The sequence below is a fragment of the Magallana gigas genome, chromosome 7 (genome assembly GCF_963853765.1).
Source record: "Magallana gigas chromosome 7, xbMagGiga1.1, whole genome shotgun sequence".
Lineage (NCBI taxonomy): Eukaryota > Metazoa > Mollusca > Bivalvia > Ostreida > Ostreidae > Magallana > Magallana gigas.
The window spans coordinates 35,927,389-35,950,270 of NC_088859.1; the positions used below are offsets into that span (position 1 = coordinate 35,927,389).

A 22,882-nucleotide genomic window follows, 5' to 3' on the forward strand; every position below is an offset into this window, starting at 1 on the left:
TTGTTGCAACAATCTTACGAATATGATAATGCACATGTATATCCTTGAGAAAATAACTTTTTTAAGCCTAAATACATGGGATACATATTTTTTTTCAATGTGAAAACATGGGACAAGTAAACTTTTTAATGAATATTTCTTTTGTATCGGTCCCCTCATTGTGATAAATTTTGCCTGGTACCTTACGTTATACCAGGGTTTTTATATATCATCTGATGCATTGTCACATCTGTTGATGCATTGTCAAATTAAGTGTTGATGCTCAGAACCGACATATATATATATATATATATATATATATATATATATATATATATATATATATATGTGTGTGTGTGTGTGTGTGTGTGTGTGTGTGTGTGTGTGTATATATATATATATATATATATATATATATATATATATATGATACAATACACCTCTTCCATCCTGTCGCAATTACATAAAGATATATTGTGATGATGAATGAAATATCTTATAGTACTTGTTAAATTTAAGTTAATGTAATAATTTTATCATTTTTACAACATTGTATTTGTGACGGCGGGGGTGGAGTGTTACTATTTAGCTTCGATACATGCTTCCCATAACATCCCAATCCAAATCTGTATTTATCTATATACATGTATACAGGTGCTACACAAGAAGTAGACCACCAGAAACACAATCCAGTTTGTGCGTCCCAGTAAGACTAATACCGTCGGTTTGAAGCTCGACGATAAAGTCTCAACGACAGACTGTGGATATATACTATCCTAAATGATTTATGATAGAAGACTTTACTGGACAAAAAGAGTTATCACTCGTGATATAGTCGTCATAAGTAATTTGTCACTCTTGGTTTCTATTATCCATTACTGTAGCTTTTAGCACTTAATAGAGGACCACTTTCGTGACATTGTGAGCTAATTTCACATTATTTAGTTTAGCTGAAGACTGAAGGTCCAACTTGTGTAGTTTATGGAGCTAAACAAAAGAGAGAAGTTTAAAGATGGACAAGATTCAAGAATGAAAGCAGAATATAAATTTTGAGACATCTTGACGATTAAAACCAGTTACATCTTATGCGTAATATTCATGCAGCATTCAGATTGATTTAATAAAAGGAATACATATGATTTGAGCCTAAAACAGCCCCATTGAAATAAACATCGTCATTTTACTGTAATTCTTTGTTTTCCTTGTACAGATATACATTTGAAGTACTTTTCATAATCTTCATTTTGATTTAAGTGCCAACAATTTAAAAATATTACATCACAAAGTTAACCTTAGATACAACACAATGGTATCTCCTTTAATTTTTCATCCTAGTGAATATAAGAAATTTTTCTACATGCATTTCTAAAATACACGTGAAGTTAAGTAATCAATTACTCTCTGGTTGAGTAAAGACTATATTAATTCCTATCACTTATTAATTGTTTAATTTAAAAATGAGGACATACGCAAAATTGACACTTAACGTTCAAGGAGTCACGTGGCCTTATGTATACCCCCTACCCCCACGCACACTTTTCAGCTCTCTTCATACAAGCTTTGTTGATCTTTGCCTATTAAAAAGATAATATAAATTTATGGTGTGCCGTAGGTGGCATCCAGAGGGAGTTAAGAGGCACGGTACGTTTTAAAGAGATGGTTACTTTTACGGATATATACAGTACGCACGGCAGAATGGCAACGATACGATGTGATTATAGCTGCAAAAGAATCTGTATTAAGTTTTCATCTTTAACCCGTATCTTATCCCGAGCTGCACATCATTCAAAGAATTTCATAGTGTACATGTACATGCATGCATACGCCTTAAACATTGGCCGAAAGCTTAAATAGTGCTCATTAATACTCTATGGCCCTGGGCATCATTCGTTTACATAATTTAGTTTCGTTTTGATTTTGCTTATTGCAAATAGGGTGAGCCGTAAAATTTTACCTTTTATCCGGTATAATCAACAAACCAGATATATTCCTATATTTAGTCTGATTTGAAAAACCTTCCTGGTTATGTTACTGCAATACATTCAGACGCTCTCCACACAGATCATGGTGTAAACCATGGCCTTACCGTTCACAGAGGATACAATCAAGTGGTCGGACGATACATTCTCCATCCGAGATGTGGCTGACAGCAATCTACCGACAGTGGTCAAAGTGGCGGATGGATTTTACAGCGAAAACGAAGCCGAAAGTTTCTCAAATGGCGACCTTATCAAGTTGGATTTTAAGAAAAACTATTCCAAAGTCCGTGCGCAGTGCGTGGGAAGAACACCAAGGGAAGATAGCTCGGGGTACATGTCTCCCGATAAAGACATTCTGATTCCTCTCGGATACAAGGGAAAGTTGAAAGTAGAGTGTATGAAGAAAACCTTCAATACAATAGAAGAACTTATTGCGCATTTTCCACACTATGTTACAACGGGTCGTCCTTTGACTGGAAAACGGGGAGTTTATTCAAGCGAACAATTCCGGATTGAGAAGGGGGTCCGACTTGAGTTGGACAGGGTGATCCCTAAGGCAGGGTTAGTTTGTAAAATAGACGGTAAGGAGGTTCTTCTACCCCTGGGTCAGCTGGCGCGATTTGATGTGGAAGCCGATGACAAGGAATATACTATCCGTGAAGTTATAGACAGTTTCAAACTACCACAATATGTTCGCTTCTTAGATTCCGATTTCGAGAAAATTGTAACGTCTGATTTAACAGAAGCTATCGATAATATTAGTCATTTTGAAGGATATTTAAGGCTTGTTGGGCTCGTCCAACAAGAAGTGGTAGTCGGCCACCACAAACCGTCTGGAATTGCGGCGATCACATCGGAAAAGGCCAACCAAAGAGCGATCGCCATTCTCCCTCTGGACAGCGAGGCTGTTCAGAATATAGAGGTATATCTCCCAGTGTATGAGGAGGAGAGTGACTATGAATTCTTCTTGGCGCGAAATTTCTCTAAAAACATGAACTTGGATGTTGTCGATGGTGGTTTATATTTGGAATTCAGTAAGTGTCCAAGGATTCACCTGCTGAACACTGAGGATGATGACGACACCCCGCCTCCCCGACCACCCCCTCCTCCCGGCTGTAAGTTTGTATCATATCTATCTTATATACTCCGAACATCTCAACTCAAATCTGTAGATCTACATCATATAATTTCTTTAATCTGTATCCTACAAAGGCTACAACTATCATCCCTGGTTTTCCCTACTTTTCTTTGGTTATGCTTTTGAGAATTGGTTTGTGTAGATTCAAAATTAGAAGCAGATACCATGGTTACAGATCAAGTTTAATGGGTTTTTTTTACCAACAGGTCATGGAGAATATAATTGTAAACGACTTGTTTTTCTCTGATTGAACTTGTCCCCGAAAACTCAATTTTAACTCCGTAAAATTTCTAATGTAGATCTTATATATTGCAATTATCTTTCTGTTCATTTGAGCAAATATTACTTCAAGTAATTTTTAGCGCGATAACACAAAATGTAAATCATCATATTCTTTTCAATTAAATTTTTATGCGTTTATACAGCAGAGGAAGGTAATATACAATGTACATGTATTGTACACTTTACATATTTAGATAATCTTGTTATATTAACATACCATACATATTTATACAATTAACAGAAAAATAACTCTTGTTTTATATATTCATTCGGACGTGTCTCTGGCCATGTTCTAATTATAAAAATAGCATATCTGTGTACTCATAATATAGGTGTTCCCAGAAGATGATGCAAGCTTTGAACAATTGCCATGCATTCCATGTATTCGTTATAAAACGATACAAGCTTTGAAAAATGTTTCATCCGTGTTCTAATTATGAAATGATATGCACAAGCCTCAAAATTCGCCATTCCGCACGCAGTTGTTTGCGTTTAATGAAATCAAAATTTACATGAATTTGACAAAATGTCATTAGGCATTTTAAATTATGATCGGTTCCTTTTAATTTGACTTTTCGCATTATGTCACGTTCAATTGACATCTGCGCCGTCAATTTGAATTTAGTTTGATTTATATTGACTATAAATGCAAGGGTTTTTTTCATGTTAAATCGTTGTGTTTAAGTGGAAATGAGGAACAATTAATACTGTATGTAAATGTAAATAAGGAAATGAACAGAACAGAGGATCAATGATTGTCTAACAAAGGCAATACAGTTACAATGTACATGTATATACTTTTTAATATGCATTATAGGTTTCCCCTATCATTCATATATTTTTAATGATTGGATTAGATCTAACCTTATCTTAATCGAGGGCGTGCAAGTTCCTAATATGCAACTTGGCTACAGCATGCTTGTATAGTTTATAACCTTATTTTAGTTCTAAATGGCTTTTCTTTTTGCATAAGGATGCTCAAGGTTAGGTGTAATAGCAAATAGACAGCAAGGCGGCTATTAGTGCTGATGTGGAAAAATGAAGTGTGCAAAATATACTTTCGTTTTCAAAGAAATCTATAAATATATATTTTAATTTTCCATTAAGGAAATAATTGGATTGACTAAATCCATTCTATCCTGCAAATAAGCCGACTTGATGAACCAAATATAACCTAAAAAATTAAGAAGGATAATATAAAACAACCACTCTGGGAGCATTTGGCAAAACATGTCCCCTTGCGACACTCCAAAATGATCTAAGGGGTGTCTTTTGATGTGATAACTTTGTTTCAAGAAAATATTAGATATGTGTGTATGGAGTTATTTCACATGCACCTGATGTTATATGTTTTTCTCATAATAAAAATAAATATGTAAAATGAAACTAAATATATTCTTCTGCGAAGTCCATTAATAAAATATGTTTTTAATAACACAACTTAAATTTAGATTTATAAAACATTATAAGAACTGTAGAGTAGACAATATATGTCAACACAGGATCAGTGCTTACTCAACTCTAATACAACATTAATAAACATTGACAATCCGTCATTTTATCGGTATTTTCCAGTGAGCGATTTACTATTTATACACAATGACCACGTGACTTGCACACATTCTTCGCGAACACTCTAACCATGCAGTCATTCTACACAGAAGAATTCTCAGTGTTGAAATATTCATGTATAATGAATGGAGACAGAATCGGATAAAATTAGGTACGTTAATCTGTAATTATGTAACTGTAAATCCAGGCGATCAATCATCTCAAAGCTCATCTCATCGAAGTCAACTACATTCTATCTAAGATCCATTTTACTGTTACTGATACACCTGTTTAAATCAAGATGTTACATTGAATTTTCCACCATGATCCCCTGCTTGGTATTCTGCAGGTATTTCATAACAATCAGAGCTTGATACGCTAAAAAAAAATTGTTTTTGCTAAGAAATGAGCTTTGAGGGGGTAAGGGAATGGGGGCGTATTCATATATCAACAAAAATGACGATATTAAACAAGTTTACCCAGAAGACTTTCCATCAATTCAAAAAAAATATTCTATAATCCACTCAGTCCAGTAGCTTCCGGGGCCTTTGCTTCGTTGACCTAATAAATACCCCCCCCCCCCCCAAAAAAATGAATAAACACACACACACACACACACACACACACACACACACGACAAACTAACAAATTTCGAACCCTTGATCCGCCCCTTTAGCTATTTTGTTTAAGCATATATATATATGCAATATATAAATTGGAATTGTTTATAGTAGTTTCTTCCTTCTAATTATCAATTGTTTAATAGAAGTTCTTCCTTATGAATATGATAATCATTGTGTGTACTTAACAGCATCCGATTATTATCATACTAGTTCATTGTAAGTTCGAGGAAAAACCCCATTATACCATCAAATTAATGTAAGGGGCGTATTGTTCCGTTCTTTAATAATTAGTGTGCTTTGGGTAACTGGTCCTTTTGTTTGATGGGGTTTTTTTTGGGAGGGGGGGGTGTAAGCATTTTGACGTTTTTTCCTTTGTGAAAGCTTTTGAGTTATACTCTTAAACTACATATAAGACCATACATTAATATCTTCTTTTTCATTTGTTGACGATAAAAAAGCACATGCACACTGAATTATATTTTTGCCTTGCATAGGCATACTAGTACCTCATTTACATTTTACCAGGATACCGAACAGTTTCTATTAATAAGCAGCTGATTTCAAATACAACATACAAGTTTTATTGAATGAATTAACGGTATATGTATAATTAAAAGTTCGGTATTAAAAAGAATAGAATTTTTTATGATACGTGTAATTAAATGTTTTGGAATCAAATACTAATACAACATTTTCACAGATCGTGAAACCGTTTAAGCAAGATAGGTTTGCTGGATATCTCAACAACCCATAGTCAAGAAGTCATATCTGTGTTACGTTCTGGTCGAAGTCCTTCAAAGCTTTCATGTGACATTAATAATTTATTGAAAAGAAATTTGACTTTTATGTACACTGTGCATATATTACTTACTTCAGATAGAACACATGCTATAGGTTACATGTTCCATGCAATATCAACAAAAATACGCCCGATATATAAAGGAGAGGCTTAAAAGATTGCAACACTTTTTTCGGAAAACATGTTTCTCCAAGAAAAAATATTCATCAATGTTTAAACAATATGCTTAAGTCGTTTAAATGTACCTGTTTTTGAGACCCCAAAAACTTTGCTGAATCTACAAAATGAAGCATTTAATGTCCTTTGTGTAGTGTTTTCTGTAGGCATGTAGAGAGCTGGAAAAAGCTAAGGGAATTGACCTTTCTAAATAAATATCTTTTTTCTAAAGATAAGCAAACTAGGCTTGTAAAATGCCTAATGTAGGACGTATAAAAATGGGGGGGGGGGGGCGTGACCAAATAGTTTTCAGTGATATGTACATGTATGTACTTTTAGTATACTATGGATTTTAGGGCTTATGGTTCATCACTAAAAACTTACAGACATGAAATTCATGAACTTGTCAAATTTAGAATTTGCATTTCCCAGGGAGTGTCTAGTACGTCATAGATGTAATTAATAATAGACAAAAGTTTGGAGTGATGACCCTGTATACGTCATACTTTGGATTTGTTTAAATCATTTAAAATTAATGTTTCCTGATAAATTACGATATCGTGATTTTATTTAAGACTACATTTCTCGCCAGCACTTACGGAAAGGAAAAGACCCACATTATTTATGTTGTTTACGTAGAATATACTCATTTTGAAATGTTAGATGACGTCCTATATAAGTTTTATTCAAGAGACAACAATTGTGGAATCTTTTTTTCATGTATTAATAGCTTTTGGCGTAGTAGAAAAATTACTTGATTGACATAGTGTATTGTTTAAGTTTTAATTGGTGGTTTTATTACAGCATTTTCCTCCCGTTTATAGAAAGTGAGCAGGCCAACTTTTTTTATGATAGGCGCTTTTCTGGCAACCAGTATTTTTTTTAAATATAGGCATAACTGTTATACTTACAAAAAATTGTTGCATCACATATTTGATTTAGTTGTCTAAATTTGTCGCTCTCACACTTAATTTTTCCGCAATTTAGCTTAAAAGTTGTTATCCCCAAAATTTGAAGATTTCCACCAAGTAATTCCATTATTATATTTTCATGTTATATAATACTTTTTAGTTTAGAGCTTAACATATGCCCAAGTTATAATTTAACTTAGGAAGTTCCTAAGATGTGTCACAGCTGTTTCACAAAACGTTCAAAACATTCTAACTTAGGCCGTTATTGTTGTGATGTACGTAAGGAACAGACTTTCACTGCCTCCTCCTACCCTTTTTTATCAATTAACCAAAGTTATATGCCCCGCTTTATAAAATAACAGAAACAATTATTGTGTACTTTAAATCTAGCTAAATATAAATATATTATTATAGCACATTGATTGCAACGCACTTGACGCATATTTCCTCATAATACACAATAATCCGGATATTCCTGTTGAAATAAATAAATTTCAAATTTTGTTTATTGATCCATCCATGATTATTAAGATGGCCGAGAGTTCAATGCATGAAATAGAATGGTCCAAAGAGACGGTTGCCATCACATCTATTGTTGACGATTTACCTACCATTGTAAAAGTCGCCGATGGTTACTACTGTGAAAACGAGGCAGAAAGTTTTTCAAATGGCGATCTGATAAAATTGGACTTTAAGAGACGTTACACGAAAGTCAAAGCTCAAGCAATACGTGAAAATTCTCTCCAAATGGACGAGGAGGAACCAGGTATTGTTGAAGAAATTCTAATCCCTTTCGAGTATAATGGTAAACTGAACATACACTGCCAAAAAGACACCTTTTACAACATGAAAGAATTGGTGGAACATTTCCCAAGGTTTGTTAAAGTTGGCAAAGCGTTTAATGCTTACAAAGGGAAGCGATGGAAAACACAGACTCGAATACTAACAGACGATCATGTAGAGCTAGACAGAGAGATTCCTAGCATGGGACTTGTGTGCAAAGTCATGAGCACGAGGGTCTTGATTCCGTATGACACAGATGTATTATTCCATCTCATACCGGATAAAAAACAGTACACGGTTCGTGAAATTGTTGAAAAGTTCAAAATGCCACAATATGTGCGTTTCATTGAATCAGAACTCAAAAAGTTTATGACTGAAAATTTGAACGACGCCATTGCAAACATTTCTCATATTAAGGGCTGCTTTAAAATTACGGGTGTGTTAAATCAGGAGGTATTGATTGGTCATCATAAGCCCACTGGAGTGTCATCACAGAAAAGCCAAAGATCAATTGCCATTTTGCCTCTTGACAGCGAGGTGGTGCAGAATCTGGACGTCTATTTACCAATTTACGAGGACATCTCCGACTACGAACTTATGATGGTCCAGAATTTCTCCTCAAACGTTAACATGGATGTGGTTGAAGGGAGTCTCTATTTAGAATTTCAAAAGAAACCCAAAGTTCTCTTTCTCCCTTCGTCCGATTCACACCAGGATATTCCGCCCCCTCGACCTCCTCCCCCGAGTGAGTATTTTTTTTAGTTACCCGTGTTCTAGCTTCCCGGCCTACATGAAATTATGATATTGAAGGAAATAACAGTTTTATTGTATCGTATAACATCATTTTCTGATCTATTATGATACAATTTCACCAAATTGTTCTTTGCGTACATTTTTAGGAAAAGCAATTCGTATTCATATTATTCCGTTTTTAAAAATGTAAAAGAAATCAAAATGATTTATTTTGTCCGCACTTTTTGGAAATATTATGAATAAAAGGGTAAATCATGAATATGTATGCAATCTTAAATCACACACTAAAATACATGTAATCTATGTATTTAGAATATTATATTATCGCGGTCACAGTGAAACCTAGTCATGGAAGTCTCATCCACACTATTTTCTATTCAAGTTTTTAAAGAGACAGGGAAATATATTGTAGAGTTTGGTTGTTATCCCAATCAAATTAATTTATTCATACCAACAGTTCATATTTTATCAACTTATATATATATATATATATATATATATATATATATATATATATATATATATATATATATATATATATATAAGCCCATCTTTGAACGTAAAGATTTAATGGTTATTTTTTTAATAGTTGAAATAAGGATATAGGAAATGTTAACCCTCTGATCAAGTACGATCACTTCCTACACTTAATACAATTACAGCATGCTTAAATCCTTACGTAATTGAGCTTCGTTTACCTAGTTACCTATTTTATCTATTAAAGCTATTACATATTTACTCCCAATGAAATCGTTTTCTTTTTTTTCTTCTGGGTTTTGTTTTTATTATTGGCTGTTTTTGGTCACACTTCCTCCACAAATAATGCCGGGGAAGCAAGGTTACTACTTTCAAAAGGTCCAGATTTAAAACAATTGCAAACTGGAAAGCTTTTAGTTTGATTTTAACTGCGACCACTTTTCAAAAGGTTTCTGAGTACCGGATCCATTTGTCAACCCTGCAGAGTACTTATCACAAGTACAGTACTCTTGTACACTGTATTGTCATCTCAGCTACTTTATTTTAACGCTGTCATATGATATTCTAACCCGTATTTCATATCATGGAAAGAATTACTTTAATAACTCAAAATAGTGCTTATACCAGTATCTATCTGATATAATTCCAGAATATTATAAATACAGTTTGTTCAGGAAATATGATATACGTGTATTGACTTCCATTTTAAATATAAAAGCATTTTAAAAAGCTGTTCTCCGGTATTATTACAATTTATTTTCTACATGTATTTACATTTTCCAGTTTATTTGTCTATGATAACCTACGAATCCATTTTGTAACATGTACATGTAGTCCCGTCATTTCATCAGTGACTGTTTTAATAATTAATCGTACAATTGCTGAAAATTATATAAGTACTCTTCGATATTTAATTGTCTGACCAATGCATCATAGCGATTGTAACTAAATGTATTTTATCTTAATTCTTTGTGTAACTACCATCCGTGAATGTTTAACAGGGAATTAACCAAACTGCTTCCAAATGTTGTTAAACAAGAAGGGCCAGAGTCTTAATGACAAAATATTCTCAAAAACCTGTTTTGAAAAAGGAAGTTTTAATCAGTATTGCGCAGTATTTTGGTTCCTTTGTACCAAATATTTAACGCATGCATTGGCTTAAATTATGCAACAGAATCTTTAAAAGCCTGTTAAGTTACGAGACTTCAATTCAAAGAAAAAAAATATTGCTAGCTCTTTCTGGATGTAAAACACAAATGAAGAGCGATGGTTGACGCTAAGAAGTCTGACATCAGCCCATGCAGTCAAGCACGAAAATATTTTCGCTTATTCAATCTAAAAGATATAGAATTGGACACGAGTTAACGATGTAAAAATTAATACTTGCTGGTACTTAATGAAATAATGTTGTTAATAAACACTTGTTTAATTGTTTTTTATACGCGGACAAATTGCCTTTAACTTGTAAGCTTGCAGTTAAGTGTTTTGTTTGAACACAATATAAAAACTGTATGACATATAGGAATTTATAGGAAATATTTCCCCGTACAGTGATTATAAATCTGATAATAAAATATATGCTAGAATGAAATTGAATACCTATTATGCGCGTGCCTAGTTACAAATTTGCAAACCACCAATCCAACTTAAAACAGTTGATGACATTATTTATCTTAATAACAGACAAATTGCAATAACATTCAGGATAAAGAACCATTTTAACAAGACCTTGGACTTTCGGTTGTAAGTAGCTATCTATTTCTTGCGTCAAAACACGTTTAAAATGACGCAGTTTCAAGCGAAATATACACCGATTGCGTAGTCTTAGTTCAAAAGCAAGACAAATCTTGTTGATTTCAAAGAGCAAAGGCTGAGTGGCCAGCAATGAAATAGACAGGCCTACGTCACATTGCTATTTGACACAACTACCCAAAGCCCAGTCTCTTGTTAAAATGGTTCTAAAACTTTACTAACCATAAGTCACTTGCACATGCTTGCAAGATTATATAGTTATAAATCAGTATTTCTCGTGTACATGCATGCATTCTGTCAGTATGCATTATAAGTAAAAAAAAAATAGTCATGTGTACATGTGACCAAAACAAACATGAAACAATCTTAGAAACTTGAAACCATAATCACATATGTGGCGCCCTTGAAATGTGGTCACCAGTCCAACCAGTGGTAACTCAAAGCTTGTGTCGAGGAAATTAGACCAAACACTATTTTTTACCTATAATCTTTACATTGCATAATTTTAATATCAGGTATTTGTGTTAAGTGTAACTTGTAATGTCCTGTTAAGGTTGTCAAAAAAGGGCAATGCATGTCCTATCGGTTTTGAGCAAACACTTGTTTATTTGTATCTCCCAATCACATACATGGACTTGTTAAATGCACAAGGAAGTTTGAAAGTCGCAATGTGGTTTGTAAATAGAACAAGCGCTATTTAATTTATCCTAACACCATTGCATTTTTAGACTGTAAAAATTGCTTTCATACAAATGGGTACTGCTTTTGAAAGAACGTATCGTACGCACTTTCATACACTTAAATTCTCTCAGAAGTTGCACTAAATTAAACCAAAAGCACTTCAGGCAGCTTAATACTCATGTGTCATTTCTAAGCAAGTTATTTATCAGACATATCTTGAAACAATCTTGAATGCATATATGTACATCTTGCACAGCAAATATGCATCAAATATGTTAATTTTGTTATTTAATTTTGTGGTTTTAAACAATTTAATAGTACTGCAGTATGTTAATTTTGAATATATAATTTATATCAATATTATTGTTATGTACATGTAACTTATTAAAGCAATGTTAAGGAAGGAGTTTTCTCGTTAGCAGACATACTTCTTGTATTGAGAAATTCACGAAATTTTCACGCAGTCAAACAGTCAAACAGACTATATTACCAAATGAGAGTGTCAGTTTAATCAAGTTTTCTCATCAATGTCAAGTCAAGGTCACTATCTTTTTCCTCAACTTTAAGGGTGATCAAAATTGCTGTCTTTATCTATAGTTATGTAGACGTCTATTTAAGATATGAAGTTTCTATTCTTCAATAAAATTATAAGATATTACAATGTCTATCAGTTTATAATACGCAATTGAAATAAATTTTTAAAGAAAAATTGATATTGCTGAGCCCGCATTTCATCTGATTTTCTTAAATTTTGAAGATATTTTGATTATTTTTCTATGCTTCCAATATTATAATATTTCTCATTTATACAAATTATGAAGACTTATATATAAAGGATATAGATTGACAAAAAAACTAATATATTGTCCACAATCGCAACTTATCGGACCTTTCCGACAGAGCTTGGAAAAACACCTCGACAAACGCATTTTACGATTTGTTGAGATGTGAGCTAAACTTCATTGAAGTCAATGATATACCCTAAAATATACAACAGAAGCGATATGTATGTACAAGGCTGTCTAGCCATCACTTATTTTAATGGGAAGCAACTCCATTTTGTATCAATCGCAACTTCTCGGGCCTTTCCGGCAAGCTCGGAAAACACCTCGAATGTAATTACCTAGGCGTCCATGACAACCCCCCTTTTTGTAAAACTTGAAATAAATAGAACACATTTTACGATCTGTTGAGATGTGAGCTATACTTCATTAAAGTAAACGATATACATTAAAATATAACACAGAAGCGACATACAAGACTGTCTAGCCGATACTTATTTTAATGCATGGGAAGCGACTCCATTTTGTTTAAAATTCTAACATCCGGTGATGTTAATACATTCGAGGTGTTTTTCCGAGATTGCCGGAAAGGCCCAAGAAGTTGCGATTGCATTTTGTATAAAACTCGAACATCCGGTAATGTAAATACATTTGATGTGTTTTTTCCCCGAGCTCTGCCGGAAAGACCTGAGTAGTTGCGATTGATATTGACCATTTATAATGAGAGAAAATCCGGTTATAGTGATTTTCTTTTACAAAAAAATATTTCTAACTTATTCTGAATCCCAAGTAATTTATTATTAGTTCACATTGGTTGAAAAATCCATTAATGTTATTGTTTTAGATATGCTAAGTGAGTCCATAAATCTACAGTAATTCTGAATAGCAAAAACATGTGATATTTTCCTACGAAAGTGTTCCACCAAAAATATAGTCCTTGTTAGATTAGTTGTAAAAACCGAAAGATAGAAATGTAATGTATGATACTTACTTTTTTTTTATCTTGATTTAATGAACATTTAATCAAAGTTGACGTACTTTTCATATTTTGACATGTCAAAAACTAGACAAGACTCCTCCCTTAACTCCAGTTTATGATGCAATGATTGTAGTCTGTCTTTGGTTTACTGATGATATTTTTGCTACATTGCAGACGCAAGCAGTAGAGATCTTTCAATTCCGAAGGGTAAGATCTTTTCTGTTTAGTAATTCAACAATTTAAGTTTTACAACATTGAGTACTAACTGAATTTCATTATTGAAAACCAACGGCCAGATTTGCATTCGCTTACTTAGTGGGTCAACTAATTTAACTTTTCTCGTTTTCAGTAATATAAATTCTTTTTACGTGCATTTCAAATCCTTCTTTGAGAGAGCAAAACAGATATATTGTTATGAAAGTATACCGTTGTAAATAGAAGCATGCGTAAGCAAGAGCGCGATTGATGATATTTCCTTCACGAAAGTGTGAAGGAGAGCAAGAAGAAGAAGAACTAGACACGATCTCGTTGCGAGCAACGAGGAGGTCTTCCGTCCGATTTTTAGAAGAGGAAATGACCTTGCCTTTTATCTTCATCAACGAAACATATCAGGAAATGCAGATGTGATCTAAAAGAGCGATGGATGAAGGATTATACACCCCGTTGGATCCCTAATTTAGGGACCAGCCACATTTTATTTCATATCAAATAAGAGGTCTTTTGATTTCGATACATTTTGTGTAAAAAATTTAGAAATTTGTTACCGTTCTTGAATTATCTGGAAGAGATCATGGGAACGGATAACAAACAAGTTTTGGTTGCAGATTGTTAATCACATTTTTTAGCGTATTTTGTTTAATACTGCTCCTTAGAATTGCTTTTTTTTTTAATTTTGGGACGTTGATGATAAGTTTGGACTTTTGACCCCTTAAAATCCCTTATTACATAACATAGGAGTAAACAATTTTCATGTATAGGTACATAACATTTCGATTAATATAATTGCTTCCGTAATGTATTACAAAATATTTCACAATTAAAAGTTATGATTAAAAGACTTAAGAACTCTATCGGCTCCTAATTTGAATAGCCAGCCCCTTTTTCGTGATATAAAAAGAAAGCTCTTGTCATTTTAAACACATTTTGTTCAACAAGTATGTAGAAATTATGTACCGTTCTCGAGATGTCTGGAAGAGATCGTTTTAAGGGCCGACCATATAACTCCTTTTAGGGACCGGATAACAAAAAAATTTTGGTTGCAAACTGTAAACGATATTATTTGGAGCATCTTTTGTTCAACATTGCTTTTCAAAATTTCTCTCCACTTTCAGATATATAAGATCAAAATTTCGGACTGCTGGCCCCTTAAAATCCCTGAATACGTAACAAAGGAGTAAACAACTGTCATGTATAGGTACATAACGTTACGATGAATATAATTGCTTCTATAAAGTATTACAAAATATTTCACATTAAAAAGATATTATTAGAATACTTTAGAGCCCTTTCGGCCCTTAATTTCAAGGGCCAGCCCCTTTTCCCTAATGTCAAATGAAAGTTCTTGACTTTTTAAAGTTGTTTTGTTCTATAAGTCTTAACAAAATACTTTTTTGAAAAAATATATTAAAAAAAAACACAAAAAAATCATGACGCTTTTTATCTCAATTTTTAAGCTCAGGCGAGCTTCGGTGTTTTTTGTCACAGAACAATGAAAATGCTTCTGTCATATCCACAAACATAGGTCTATAAACCCTGAAAATTTGAATCAAATATCTGTTTTCGTTTAGGAGAAAATCACCGGACAAGCCGACCCTCTAAAAATCGTAAAAACGTCAATATCTCTAAAACGGAAATGACGTCATCAATATAAAAAATTTCCAATAAGGTTCAGATCAATATGTGTTAGTTCTGAAAGTTTCATTAAAATCAGCCAAGCCGTTCCCGAGAACTCGCGTGCACAAAAATGCGTAAGAAAAAAAAGGAATAATAATAAGGGAAACAGAAACAAAGCAATAACAAGAAGGTCTTCCGTTGGAAACGGAAGACCTTAATTACTAGAACTCTTAAGAACGAGAAAAATACAGTGAGTTGGTCTACAGGCTGACGGTCAGTCTGAACATGGATTTCGATGAATAATGAATAGAAATTAAAATGCATCTAGCTCTAGAAAGAATCATGATGTTATAATTGGATCATTATCAAGTCAATTATTCTATCGACCTGATCCTAATCATTGATAAATGCAAATAATAACGTTAAATAACACACAAACCAGTAAATCTGTAAGCCCTTTTCAATTACAGCTACCCCACAACGACCCGATGCACCCCACTTTCAGGATTCAGACAAAGCCAAGACTAGGAGAAATCCTCCTCAAGTTCCACGTTCTTCGAAGCCCAAAACGCCCGTAAAAAGTAAGCAGTACTGGTATACACGTACCTGCATTTTCGCATTTCTTCAGCATGGTGTATATCTATATGAATGGTTTTGATGTGCATATGATTGTCCTGTTTCTCTTTATAACTACTGCATGAAATATCATCATGTAGAAAATGTAAGGAAAGTGTTGCCGAGGAAAGTTCCTGTGCCTACAATTGATTCGGACGAGGAGGAGTGTGCCTATGAAGAAATGAGTGCTCTACCAAAAACGTCAGTGGTTAAACCTATACCACGTAACATACCAATACCTAGGGTACAAGCACCAATTAGACAGCATGCCTTACCGGGTACTTACTGGAATGTTTTTCATCATTTCCTAATACAAGCAATATAATACAACCTATAACTGTAGCTACATTATATCCGGATTCATAAGCATGTAACTTTAGTTTTGATTTGATGGACGTTGTTTAACTCATGTAGTTACCGGTGTTCTTCATAATTATATCAGTGAAATGTAACCTCAAAATTCTAGTTTTTAAAATGATAAACAATTGTTAACGAATGCCTATGACGAGTAAAGGATGAGATGTTATTCATGTCGGTTTAAAAATAATAATCTTAGTAATAGATTATTAGATATTGATCTGTCGTTACCAATTCAATATCTAAAAAAAATTGTCACTTTTTTTCAATCGTCCTTCAGTTACCTTAATATTTCTTTACAGTCCTTACAGATCCAAAAGCAGACGACTTTTCCGATGACGACTCAGATAATCCTTATGAGGAGATACCGGAAGTGCATGAAATAGAGGGTAAGCTGTGCTTGATCCAAAAATACCATTGTAGAACCCCAACCCAACGCTGTGAAAATATATTGGATTTCTCAGTAATTAATCTTCAAAATTATTTTTTTTAATCCAGAAAATTTAACAAAATATTCAGTGCCATTTCTTGCATTTTAACAAAACACGAATCGCAGAGATTAAACGTAAGTAGATTCAACTAGATCCTTGCTAAGAACAGCTTCTAGCAGCTTGCTATGTTTTCAGAGAGTTGTTTTTTCCGGTTAAAAAAATGGTCATTTTCTAAATAAAGAAAATCATTTAACTTTTCGTTTGTATGTAAATATGCCTTCAAACGTCAATCATGCTAGTTAGTCATGTACTCATTTTGTTTGGTAAAAGAAGTCGTTTTATTGAAAATAAATTTTAGACGTTGATGGGCATTCGGGAGAGCGTAAGTACTATAGTATACTACTAATAAAACACTGTGTGAAGTACTATAGTAGTTTGCTTTATCTTACCAGAGCACAGTTATGCTTCTGACATTATAAATATTCACTTGCTTCATAATGTTGTTTTTTTTCAGATTTGAAATGAAAATAATGTCTCTTACATGTAAAAGAAGGGAAAATTTAAAACTAAATTTTAAACCAATATCTACCGTCATGTCTTGGAAAATTAGCATGTCTTTGTGTTTCCCAAGCTATGTTTCATATACTAGTATTTGTTTTGTTAAAGACAACGGAACGAACTCGATCAATATAAATTGTTTTTTATCGGTCCATGATAAATAAAAAGATTACAATGAAGTAACTCATTAATATTAAGATGGCCTATTAGAGATTTTATCATTATAATTCATTATGTTCATGGTATATACACATATATTTTATATTTTGGAGGGGGGGGGGTGGGGGTGTTGTTGGGTTTTTTAACAAACTAACAGGTCAGACTAAACATAAATTTGTTTAATGAGATCTGAATCAGACCATACAGCTTTTTGCCTTTAACAGTGTGGTTCTGGTTTATGAGCACCAAGTTAATGTTAAAGTTAAAAATACAAACTGTGCAAGATAATACGATTTTCTAAATTTTATGTGGTACTTATTTAATTCTATAAATGCTATATATATACTCTACATATAGGAATTTTAAACTTGTATTAACGTGTTAGCTTTTTTGGTTCCTATCATCGGCAATCCTTGTGTGCTTCAATTGTTTTCAGCGCACAAATTTCTTCTTTTAAGAAAAACAATCTTTTAAATGAAATACTAATAAGCTAAATTTTATATGATTGAATGAGGTGGTGTATTGCAAGATATACTAGTATTTAAAATACATGAAGCCTACTGCCAGCTGATAGCGTTTAATTAAATTCAATGTTATTTACCAGTAAATCTGTATTTCAGATTATTCAAAGAAAACTGGATTAGACTTTACGAAGTTACCAAAGGTACGTTACTGTACTATACTATAGTATACTTGTCATCATCAAAATAGTTAAAGTACAGCAGATTTGTTAATACATGTATAAAGTCAATTGATTACGTCAACTTGGTATACAAAGAGCTGATGCAAATTATAAGAGACGAGTATATAGACACGGAGCAATACATGTATGTTGACAGTAATCATTCATCAGATTTGCTTTTTATTGTTTTTTTTAAAAATATTTTCTTTAAGTACATGATATAATTATATCGCATCTCATATTAGCCCTCAGTCGCTGTATGTAAGCCATCGGGCCTGGCGGCTCTCGGGCTAATATGCAGCGAGCTCGGGTTGATATAGGATGAGATATGAAATGCCATGTGATAATCTATGTATGAATATGTATCTTGTTATCATATGGAAAATTAAATGACAATAATCTATAAATCTATAAAAGCATATTTTATCAAAATGGCAATGTTGAATTTTGATTGTATGTTTATGTTGTGTAAAGGGTCAAAGTTCTCTTGGTAATGCACGAAATCATGCTTTTTAAATCTTTTAACTGTTTCTTTCAGACTTTCAGGGTTGGCCTGAAAAAGGTTCACCATGAGCTAAAAAAGCTGAAACGGTCCCATTCCACAGAACTTAAGCACCCCAGCACTAAAGAAAACCACGTTCTTCCGAGCAAAGACGACCTGTGTCTCGGCGAGATCAGAAGTAGTGACGATGACGACGACGGACTTGTGGAATACGACTACCCGGATCTGACCAAGCTCGCGTCCATGCGGCGTCCGCCTCCTTCCGGCGATGATCCCCGTTATCAGTCATCGCCGAAGCCAAAGCCGCCTAAACCCGTCGGCAAAATCCAGCCTATGTCGCACGGGACAAGCGATTTAATGAAGTTCAGTGACATGACTACCGGCGAGGTTGTGGACCTGTTCAAGCAGACTATGCTGCCGGCTCTTGCGTCAGCCTGCGAGAAGGAAGGTTTGGATGGCAGCTTTCTGAGCTCGCTGAGTGATACACAGTTGAAGACTGTTTTTAAACTTAGTGATCTACAGTTGATTAAAGTCAACAAAATCATAAATGACGGATGGCGCCCACACATAAATTAGATACTAAGTATCTTGTAAGTTGTAATTTTTTTTCTCAAAAGTCCGTCGACATAATTGTCTCCGAAAAACCCTTATATACTATCGAAATCAACTATTGGAAAAAACTGCAGTCACACGTTTATCAAAATTCATAGGTATATTTTTAATGACACTTTTTTTCTATAATGTTATGCATAATTTCGCGACGTGCCATCTTAATATTTCGAAGGCAGCAAAAAATATCAATCTACAATAGGATTCTCTAATTTGCGATTCAAAGAGTAATTTCTTAAACACTGATGTCCAGGTGAAATCAAGATTCATCGGTTAACACATATACTCTTTAACTGAAAGCATGTACGTGTCTTGCAACATGATAATTTGGTCTTAAAACAGGACGGACTTGTAAGTTTAGTCTCTTGTAGACCCCATGTGTTTATGGTCGAGTCTCTGGAACGATAGGGGGAATGGATATGACATCACTGTGTATAAATTGATATCAATCTAAGAAGGAAGTGATTGGAAGGATGGTTCGACGGATAGTCGTTTTGACATCACATGAGAATGTCGGAACCTCGGCACTTTATGTTTCCCAAGCCGGAACTAAAAACAAAATGGGGTTCATTACTTTCAACTTCCTTGTATTCTCCATCTGGATAACTAGAAGCATCCTTTTTTACACAAATGTCCCCATTTTGGGAAAACCGTGACAAAGAATAGCAAAGTCCAAACTTTCAACAAACAACATGTGCAAGATATTTTGTCTTTCAATTTAAAAAAAAACTGTAGAAAGTGATTTAATATTTATTTCAATATATGAACAATAACGCTTTCTTTTCCAAATCTAGTGGTAATGAAATATGGTCAAGAACCTTTACTCATTTTAAAGACCCTTAATTACGCTGGGTTTATTTCTAAATGTATTTTTCCCCTTTAATTATTTATCCAAACAATACACACTCAATAGGAAAAGAATTGGCCTACACCGATGTAATCATATAATTTTTTAGCCCTGTGTACATGTATACAGCACATGTATACAGCACATATATTCAAAGAGAGTTAACTTGTTTTTGTAATAAAGTCTATAAATCATATCTATGTATGCATTATAGGGGTAGGAGCATCAAATACAGAAGGTTTATCGTCTAACATACCATTTCATACTGCCAAACTATAACAATAACGTTTTACTTACATAATTAGCATGCTAAACTAAAGAAATCATCACCATTGTTTTGTGTTTTGTTTCGGTTTTTTTATTACTAACAAGTACCTATACGTATTTGACAAAGTCTTTCGGACAAGACTTTAAAGGTAGAGTCCTAATAAACAGCTTTTGTCATATATATTAATCCATTTTATACAAATTGTTGTATTACTCGGTTTTTCACTTTTGTGTATTTTATCAAAATCTATGTTTTTCTTTAAACTTGATAACAAATCAAGGAGACTCGGTGGTCAACAATTTAACCATCAAATCAACCTTTTATTTTCAGATGTTTTAAACTTTTCAATTTTATTTTGTAAAGAAAAACTCCATATATATTAATTTTATAATTTTAGTATTATCCTATATTTTCATATAAAAATCTTTTCCTAAAGGAGATCAAGAAAGTCTAAAAATGGTTACGACCATCAAACGCTCTTAACCATTCAATCGAGGGGTTATTGCAAGGTAACAAGGTACGGTCTCTTTAGAAATGTAATTAACCCCATTTAATAATGTCCTCTTTACACTTGTATTTCACGAGTCTCTTTTGCAACTTGAAATCGCTCGAATTTAGATAAAAGCATGTGAATTTATGTATATTTCGACGGATTTAACGTTAGGGCTGCATGTGATATAGTACTAGCAAGTTGTAATTATTTGTTTTGTTTTACATTAATTTATGTTAAACTTATACATTAAACCAATTTAATTGATGACTTAAGTATCTTGGACAATAGGCAAAGCCTACAAAAAAACCATTGTCCAAACTGTTGAGCAAGCGTACGGGATCGATTTTTTGTCTTTTAAAGACATTTGTAAATATTAGCTTTTCGGTATGCTGTATTTTGCTTTACACAAATAAATGTTCAGAAAGAAAAGTTCGGTGTTGTTTGAATCTTTTTTAATGTGGTACAAGTTTTCAGTTTCTCATCAGAAAACCCCGGTAAGGAAGAGATGCAATAGTTATGACAGTATATCCGTAATCATCGGTACTGTGTAATCATTAATATATAAGAGTTGTTTGAAATATTATGAAAGTCTTGATAATCTAAGATCCTTCAAAATTCAGCACAAATCTTGAAACACACGAATGATCTTAAAATCAAGGTTATATTCGTATCCAAATTTATCCCAGATGATTATTATTAAAAGTGCATGACATATTTGTCATTTAGAGCACATATAAACACAGCATTGACGACCTTTATAACTTAATATAAGCAGTCTGGGTGGACTCCGAAAACGGAGTAAACGGAAGTGATTTCTCAAAAGTAAAAATACTCCGAAAAAGGAGTTCGGCGCATGCGCAGTTAATCAAAATATCACATTTTTACGTGAAAACAGGGCACTCAGGAAAATTGATCGTGCAAAGCGGATTATTCATATGCAGGTCTGAAAATACGTTTACATGCTTTATAAGACATGTTTCAAAAGAATGTATTTGGCAAAAATATACGTTCGTTGGGCAAATCAAATTTTATTTGCTGTCAAAGTTGGTCAATTCTGTTTCCGATGACGATGTCAATAAAAGTGAATAAATTAATGTTTTTCCATGATTTCACTAATACTGAAAATTATTTATGTGCTAGGGTGTGAAATGAACTATTACTGTGAGTTTGATATCCCGTTTGTAGTCATTACACCTTTCTTTTGATCACGCGATGACTCGCCCAGTCGACACTTCTTAAAACCTTGTATACATCGTAATCAGTCATATTTTTAATAAAAACATCACCTTTATTAAAGGCTTAAATACTTACATGAGTGCAACATTTAAATCTTATCTCCATACTTCCAAGTTTTAATTTGAAGTCTGATTTTCTTATCCTGGTCGACCACGTGTGAGTTTTAATTTTTGTATGTATTTTTCCTGTTGTTTACCGAAACATTTCCACATTTCTTTTGAGGTATAATTTTTAAATTAACAATTTCTGAGTCGTTTCCATTTTTTTTCACGCTCCTGAATGATTTTAATCTATTTTTCAATCACGTTTTTTACGGGAAAGGGAGGTAACTCTCCATTATTTACATTAGCTACAAAACGGAAGTTGAGAAAATCGCAATGCATGACGGTGCCAAATACTCCGTTTTCGGAGTCCGCCCAGACTGATAAGGATGACGTTTACTCAGAATGAAAAAAACCCACTGACGATAATGAAAAACCATCTTTTGTATGTTATAGACCTTTGATTGTTGTGTTATTTTTTTACCTTCAAAAAGTAGGTCCATGATCTACTTTTTGAGTTAATGGCCATTGAATATTTTTTGAAAAATCAAGAAAAATCCCAAAAAATTTACACTACAATTGAGATTTTTTTTAATTGTTAAAATATTACAAATGAAATACAGTTT

General features: G+C 33.3%; 1 protein-coding gene across 5 annotated transcripts; it reads left to right on the top strand.

Moving 5' to 3' along the window:
- The first annotated feature begins 1,959 nt into the window (after positions 1 to 1,959).
- Positions 1,960 to 21,408, top strand: LOC105347286 (uncharacterized). Of its 5 annotated transcripts, none has more exons than XM_066065019.1 (8): positions 1,961 to 3,073; positions 13,800 to 13,832; positions 15,929 to 16,039; positions 16,175 to 16,351; positions 16,733 to 16,819; positions 17,220 to 17,243; positions 18,199 to 18,242; positions 18,799 to 21,408. In XM_066065019.1, the coding sequence occupies exons 1-8, from the start codon at positions 2,056 to 2,058 to the stop codon at positions 19,336 to 19,338; spliced, it is 2,034 nt and encodes a 677-aa protein (XP_065921091.1). In that variant the 5' UTR covers positions 1,961 to 2,055; the 3' UTR covers positions 19,339 to 21,408. The 5 variants fall into 5 exon arrangements, with proteins under 5 accessions (XP_065921094.1, XP_065921091.1, XP_065921093.1 ...); XM_066065020.1 differs by lacking the exon at positions 1,961 to 3,073 and adding an exon at positions 7,630 to 8,946; XM_066065022.1 differs by lacking the exon at positions 16,175 to 16,351 and having other exon boundaries at positions 1,960 to 3,073.
- Positions 21,409 to 22,882: the final 1,474 nt, after the last annotated feature.

What these genes read in the sequence shown, in the direction of transcription:
- LOC105347286 (XM_066065019.1), top strand. Translation starts at nt 2,056, where the DNA reads ATGGCCTTACCGTTCACAGAGGATACAATCAAGTGGTCGGACGATACA. An exon ending in ACCACCCCCTCCTCCCGGCT is followed by an intron (nt 3,074 to 13,799) that starts GTAAGTTTGTAT and finishes GCTACATTGCAG; the next exon opens with ACGCAAGCAGTAGAGATCTT. An exon ending in TGATGGGCATTCGGGAGAGC is followed by an intron (nt 17,244 to 18,198) that starts GTAAGTACTATA and finishes TCTGTATTTCAG; the next exon opens with ATTATTCAAAGAAAACTGGA.